Raw genomic sequence first — 6,832 nt, 5'->3', positions numbered from 1 at the left:
TGAATGAAACACCAATTCTTCATTCATCCTCACACTGAAGCTCCAGGATATATACCAGAAGGGATTAGGCTCTGGCCGCAGAAGGCCCACATTCTCTTGGTTCACCAAGCCCTTATTGCCTTTGGTAGGCAATTGCTAAGTACAGAGACTGGGGAATATAAATGGAACATTAGATTAGGGAGGGGCTGCGCTGGGAGCCGCCAGGATTCCTGCATCCTTGGCTTGAGCCTGGTGCCCTGTGAACACCAAAGACCAGCAGCTTACCTTTATATTCAAACCCCAGAGGGGAGTCTAGACCTTGCGTCCAGCCCCACCTTCTAGGACTGCTAGTTTCTGTTTCCAGGAAAGACTTTTCTGTCCACTCTATCTGGACTCCTCTGAGACAAAAAACGCATGGTGGTGGGGAAACAGAGGAGGGGGGGCCCTCGCACAGATCCTCTCAGACAATCTTTGCCTAGTCTACAGGTCTCTCCGTTTCTGTGTTAAGTTAGAAGCCAGGAGCAGAGGGGACTCTCTAAGGCCATGCAAGAGAACAGTTTGTACATACTCGAACCTTCCCTGAACCCCAGGACCTTCTGGATCATGGTCTGGGTAGCACAGAGTCCTGGTCCCGCCTTCTAGAAAGTTCACAGGCTTCTCATTCAGGATGAGAGTCTTCCCCCACTAAAAGAATCTCCGCTTTGCGAGTCCAAAATCCAATGTGCATGCAGCTACAGCGGCTTCCCTTTCTATTCCAAAGACACCATGGCTCCAGTAACCGGACCTTCGCTAGTAACTGTGAGTTCCCTAGCACAAGCACTGACTCAAGGACAGGTAGGTACCTTGTCACTAAAAACCCTCAAGGCTCCCACTTCTCCAGAAGTACTCTGGGTGCGACGCTGCCGACTTGCCTCTCAAGGAGAAACTGAAGCTGTGAAGGCTGTTGGGGTTGTTATACCACCACCCTTCCGTCCAGCCTCCCCCCCCCTCGCTCCTCTGATCAACCTTTTGCAAGCATCTTAACCGGGGTTAACTATTTTCCCTTCCCTCTCTCTTCCTTGATGCTGAAGGTTGGGAGTAGGTGTGAAGAAGAGAATGTGCTGGGAACAGAGAGGAAGAGTCCAATGCAATTGGGGAGCACCATCCTGAAGGCGCAAAGGGCATCTGAACCTGTCTTAGTTTCTGTAGCCTTTCTGGGAAGATCGGCTTCCTATTTCCCAGTGGCTCAATGGTTGTCCCGCCCCAGGCTACCCCACACCTTTAAAAGATTAACTAACAGAAGTAGCTTTAATGGAGGTGCGAGTGTCACTCATTCACGAAATTATAGCAGAGAAGCATGGTCTCTGGGGGCCATTGGTAACTGGTCTCAGAGGAGAAACCCTGGTTAAGGGCTGCTGGATCCCCTTGTTGACTCCCAGTTGTCTAGTGGTGCTGAGCTGGTGACTCTTAGCGCCTAAACAAGGGGTCACCGTTGATTTCCACTCTGACTTCGAATCATCACCTAGTTATAGCCAGAGTCCAGGCACTGGTGTGGTTTCCCAAACTGATGACCATCCCAGACTCCTCGCGGAGGGGACCGCACGATCTCAAGCTATGCCTAGAGTGGCCCGCGGGTTTTCGGTGAACGCGCAAGTGGCACCTAGAAGCCAACACTAGACCGAATGTACCACCCAAGCCTCTGCGCCTAAGGCTTCCTGAGCAAAAAGGATTCAAGGCTAAGTACTCTGGAGCTCCAGGGGCCCAAGATCTCCTTTTCAGAAATTGCTTTTCTTTCCTAAGTACCTACTTTCCTACTCACCCGATCTGTGTCTTAGCTCTCTCCACTGTTAGCGTAACCACGGAGCGCCTTATCCCAGGCCGGCGGGAGACTCAGGAAATTAGCTCTCCCGCATTGTCCCTGCCTGCTGCCTCCCTCCGGCACTGAAGTGCGGGGCATCAGCAGACAAGAGCCAACCCGGTTCAAACGCACCGGAGCCAACCTCTCCTCCCTCCCAGCTGCTACGGAGGTTTTCCATTTCGTATTTCAGCTCGCCACCGAAACAACGCGACGTTGCGCCGGAGCTTCCAAAAGAAACTCGCCCTCAAACGGAATCAAGGCACTCTCTAGAAAAATCCGTCTGTCTGCCGCTGAAACCAAAGCCCTATGGGACGTTAGCAAGATTTAATGCACAGTGTCAGAATTTGTTTTCCTCCGCATCTGGAACCTCAAGGACAACTGAAGGTTTTGATGGCTCCGGGATAACCCAGGAAGGTTCTAGGCTTAGCTGGTGATAGCCTCGTTTTAGGGTCAGCGTTGAGCAAACGCCCTGGGAATTACAAGGTCACCCTTGACATACTGCTGTGAGAAACATAATGGAGTCCCCCGGTGCTTCGAATTTTTTTCCTAAACATTTCTTAATTCACACAAAAAAAGGTTTTTTTCACCCTCAAAAGTTTTCGTGAGCGTATTTAACACCTATTGGGCTACAGTTGGGCAAGTTCCTACCCGTTTTTCCAGACTTTCCTACTTAAGACTTTGAACCTCACTAAATGTAAATTAAAGAAAAATGTATGCTGAATCCATTGATTTCTAAACAATATTAGACTTTTAATACAATCCTTCTGTTTTTCTAGTTAAGAACTAAGAACGTGTCTTTAGGCCTGGATTGTTGGAGCAGGTTGGGGGCTATGGAAATTAACAAAGAAAAAAAATTAAAAGCTATTCTTTTCCAATGGTCCCTCTAAAACTGGCGGAGGATCTCCGCCTTCCTAAAGAGACTTAATCCTCTTTCAGAGGTCCCAGGATTGATTTAGGCTGCTCTCCTTGTCCTCCTACGCCTCCATTCTCCAACTTTAGGGGTAGGAGGATTTACAAAAGATCCCTATTTCTAGACTAAATCAAGTAAGAGTCATCGTTTGTGAATAGTGTCTGTACTGGGGAGTAGTGTGTGTGTGTGTGTGTGTGTGTGTGTTTGTGTGTGTGTGTGTTTGTGTGTGTGTAGAGAAATACCTCTATCTAGAGTTTAACATTTCGTCTAATTCGAAAAATCAGAACATGCCCCTCGGTGGCGCCACGCGGGCTCGAGCCAGGCCGTAGCGTTCTGAGACCTGGGCGCCCAGAGCGCTACATTCCGGATGGGCTGTTGGAGGTCCCAAATTGCGCTCAACGAAAACCTGCCTGCACCGAATCGAAAGCGAAAGGGGAGGTGGCAGGGTTGTGTCCAGCTGAGCCGGAACCTCATTGGTACCCGCGAGGCTGCAGGCAGAGGATTGCGGAGCCGAACGCCCCGAGTTCTGAGTTTTCTTAGCACCGCACACCAATGGAGGGTCTTTACCCTGTGAGCAGTTCCGGGGGCGCTCGTCCGCCACCTTGAGAGCGGACAAGAACTTCAGAAAACTAAAGGACCGCTAGGAGCCTGGCGGGGTCTAGATCTCAGTGAACCAGGGCTTCTCCGCTGGGGCCTTTCATAAAAAACGAATATGGCCCTATGTTCTCTTTGCCATTTGAGTAAATAAAGGTGGGGCACCTGAGGTTTAGGATCCTGTAAGGATGCCCAAAGCCAAGAGGATCTCGCCCTTACCTCCAACTCAGGGGTCTCCGAAACTCTGGCCTGGCCTGCACTCTCTCAGCTGAGCCTTAGTGCATCCCCTCGCCCCAGACCTGCACCTTCCTCCCAGGGGACCTCAAAGTAATTCTGAGGCTGAAGTTTTCCGAGGTTTCCCTCCACTTGGAACTGCTTTGGGGTCCGGATTCAGCCCGCAGAAGTTGCAAAGATTGATGGGCTGGTGCTGAAGATCCCGAGCCTCCGAGGCCAGGCCTATTCCTACGGCTATCTCTATCTCTGCTGCGGCGCTTTGCCAAGCTCCTGGGAATGTCTCAGGATTTTTCCTGGAGCCCCGTCCTCCCGGTTTTGAGTAGACACCCTTAGAATGGGTGTTAGAGAATTGTTGTCAATTCTCAAATGCCTGGCTTGGTTTCCAGCTTGGTTTCCCAGCTCGGTTTCTCAGCTTGGTTGTAGGTTAGTGCTCCAACTCCACAGACCACCCCGTGATTTCCTAAAGAGCCAGACTTTTGCCTGTGCTTCTCTTGGACTCCATGTACCTCATCCTACGTGGTTCGGTTCGTGGTTCCAGATAGCTCTTTTAGTATTGAGAGGGGACAGGGACAGTGATTTGGCCTTTGTTGGCTGTTTCCTCTGTTCCAGGCAGCATCCCAGCCTCATTTTGGTAGGTTCCAGGATGATTTCCCCCCCCCCCAACCTGCCTCTGTTCTAGCAAAGGCAGGAGTCTGACCTGTCTTCAGAATTGGAGGTTCCCAGCAGCATGGGAATGAAGAGGACGGAAGTGGGTAGGAGCGGGGCAGCATGGGGGAGGGGACCAGCATTTACGACCTCGCCTTTACTGCCCTGGTATCAATAAGGAAATAAGAATTTAGTAGAGTTACTCATATACTGGGGTCACTCTGTGGGTTAAGGGCAGTTCCAGGTCAAGTAGCTGCTCCTTTTCTTGGCCATACAGGCAGGCGAATGCAGGTGATATAAGCCTAAGCTATCCTGAAAGTCCCCATAGGACAGCCAAGGGCCTAGTCTTCTTTCTTACTTCAGGGAGACCCTATGACATCTTTCTCACCAAGATCTTGAGAGCAGTTTGACTGTATTTTTGACTAGTATCTCGGCCTTCTCTGAGGTCATGCTGATGAATTTCTGTAAACTATGGAAATACAGTGTGTGTGTGTGGGGGAAATCAGCTGATCACCCTGCCCCTCCCGTCTCCACAGTTACTTCTGTGGTCTCGGTCCGGTCTGGTCTCGGAGCCTGCTATCTGCCCTCACCTGATGCTCACAAGTGACAGGGCCTGTGTTCTGGAGCTCGGCATGGAAGCAGTGCCTGTGTATAGCTGATCCCATTCCAGCCAGAAGTGGAGAGAAAGGTGGTAGTCTGGAAGGGCCAGCAGAACTTTCTAGATAGGCTTTTAGCCCTGTTCTGTCAGTTTGAGGGTTTGCAGCTTTTTTGAAGCCACATGAATGTATGTATTTGGTACGTGTGTGTGTGTGTGTGTGTGTGTGTGTGTGTGTGTGTGCATGCGCGCAGAATTCAAGTTTAGGTTAAAGGGTGATTATGTCTAGAGTCCCCCCAGAAGCTTGTTCCAGCCCTATCTCTGATTAAGCTCAATATGAAGGAGCATGTTTGTGTGCACACTAAAAGCGTGGGCTATGTTCCTGGGTTATTCTGGCCATCAAGGTCTCTACCATGTCTCACCTGTGTCCCCAGGCTTAGTGCCATTATATCCTACCTAAAGTGGAACAGAGTTGTTGCTCTGTCAAGAACCAGCCCTCCTCACTAGCGTCCAGCCCAAAGACAAAGGCATTGGGGAGAAGGTCTTTCTCTCTTTGAGTTTTGGGTTCTCTAATTAGATGCTATGGGAAAAGAGAAAGTTTAGGCGCTTGTTTGGTTTTGGTTTCCTAACTCATTTGATCAGTTGTCCTGTCTACAATGGTAGCTGAGCACTAAGGACTCCAGCCTGAACCCTGCAGCTACTTCAAGGGGGCTTGGAGGTCATTTAGGCCATCTCTATCAGGTTCCTTGTGGGCCCAAACCAGGAGCCAGCTTTTCCTTCTTCCCATAGCTCTGTGCTGGCTGTATCTCAGAATTACTGCTTTTCCACCCGTTGAGTACCAAACCGTGCTTTCCCGATGCCGGCTACTTCCAGACAACGCAGACAGGCTGGCCGCGGTCCCCTACGCGGTTTGCGCTCCTGGCCAGGGTTTTCTGAGGTGCCTGGTTCTCCAGACACAGACCGGCAGGAGCTTCGCGACACGATGCGGTATCGGGGCTTCTAATTCAGACCCCGGAGACTGCGCTCTGGACTCCCCGACGCGCTCGGCACCTGCAGCTTCTTACCTGCGGTGCGCGGAGCCTTCCAGAGCGGGAGAGCGAAACCTTGGCGGCTCCGCAGCCACGCGCGCCGAATGCAGCGGGAGAAGCTTCTAGCATCCGCCCGCCCGGAACCCGGACGAAGCATCCGCTTCAAATACGGCTCCGCGAGGCAGCGCAAAGCGAAAAGTTTGAACGAACGGAGTAAAAAACCCAGGAAGCCAGAACGCTCTGCACCCGGGACGGGGCTGGGGATATAGCAGGACGCAGGGACGCCCTCGAAGCGTTTGGTCCTCCGGGCAGACCCGGAGTTCCTTCAGTCTCCACCTCCAGCCTCCCGCCAGCCCAGCGGGTTTTGGGGTTAGCGAAGCCGCAGACCCCGGGGTCCCGCACGTGCACTCACCGTAGCAGGGGACCTGCAAGGCCGCGTTGTGGCCGCCGCTGCCCTCCTGGAGCTTGAGGCTACCGTCCGGGGGCGTTTTGCAGGCGCCCCTCTGCAAGTAGAGATGCGCAGGCGGCGCAGGCGGAGCGGGCGGCGGCTGCGGGGTGGGCGGCTGCGGCTGGAACTTGTTAAAGGATCCCCGCGCCCCGGCGCTGCTCTCCAGCGGTGCCGCCAGGTCCTGCTGCCCCGCGCCGTAGCGGGCCCGGCTCTTGGCGTCCCCGAATCCCTGTCCTTTGGCCGCGGCCGACAGAAAAGTTGTACCGAACTTTTCGCCTCCTGGGAATCCCCTAAAAGGCGACGAACCTTCCCGGCTCTGCGACACCGGGCTGTAGTAGGCGTCCATGGCAGCTGCCGGGGACTCGCAGTAAGAGACGCAAGTCTCAGCGTTCATGCCTGGCCTGCGCGGGCGACGGGCGGGGGCGCCGGCGAGGGCGCGAGGACGCCACCGCGCGCCTTGGCTGGGAGTTGGGGAGGCAAAGAGGCGGTGGCAGTGCTCTGCACCCGGCCTGCTCTCTCTCTCTCTCTCTCTCTCTCTCTCTCTCTCTCTCTCTCTCTCTCT

General features: G+C 53.1%; 1 protein-coding gene across 1 annotated transcript in view; it reads right to left on the bottom strand.

Annotated features, from left to right (window-relative positions):
• Positions 1 to 6,826, bottom strand: part of Alx4 (ALX homeobox 4) — a 35,957-nt gene extending 29,131 nt beyond the window's left edge. The window contains exon 1 of the mRNA XM_021193720.2: positions 6,235 to 6,826. Coding sequence (XP_021049379.1) covers positions 6,235 to 6,664 — 430 coding nt within the window. The 5' untranslated portion in view covers positions 6,665 to 6,826. The remainder of the gene's footprint in view (positions 1 to 6,234) is intronic.
• Between the last annotated feature and the right edge of the window lie 6 nt (positions 6,827 to 6,832).

The sequence above is a fragment of the Mus pahari genome, chromosome 3, assembly GCF_900095145.1.
Source record: "Mus pahari chromosome 3, PAHARI_EIJ_v1.1, whole genome shotgun sequence".
NCBI lineage: Eukaryota > Metazoa > Chordata > Mammalia > Rodentia > Muridae > Mus > Mus pahari.
This window is presented reverse-complemented; position numbering and strand designations above follow the sequence as displayed.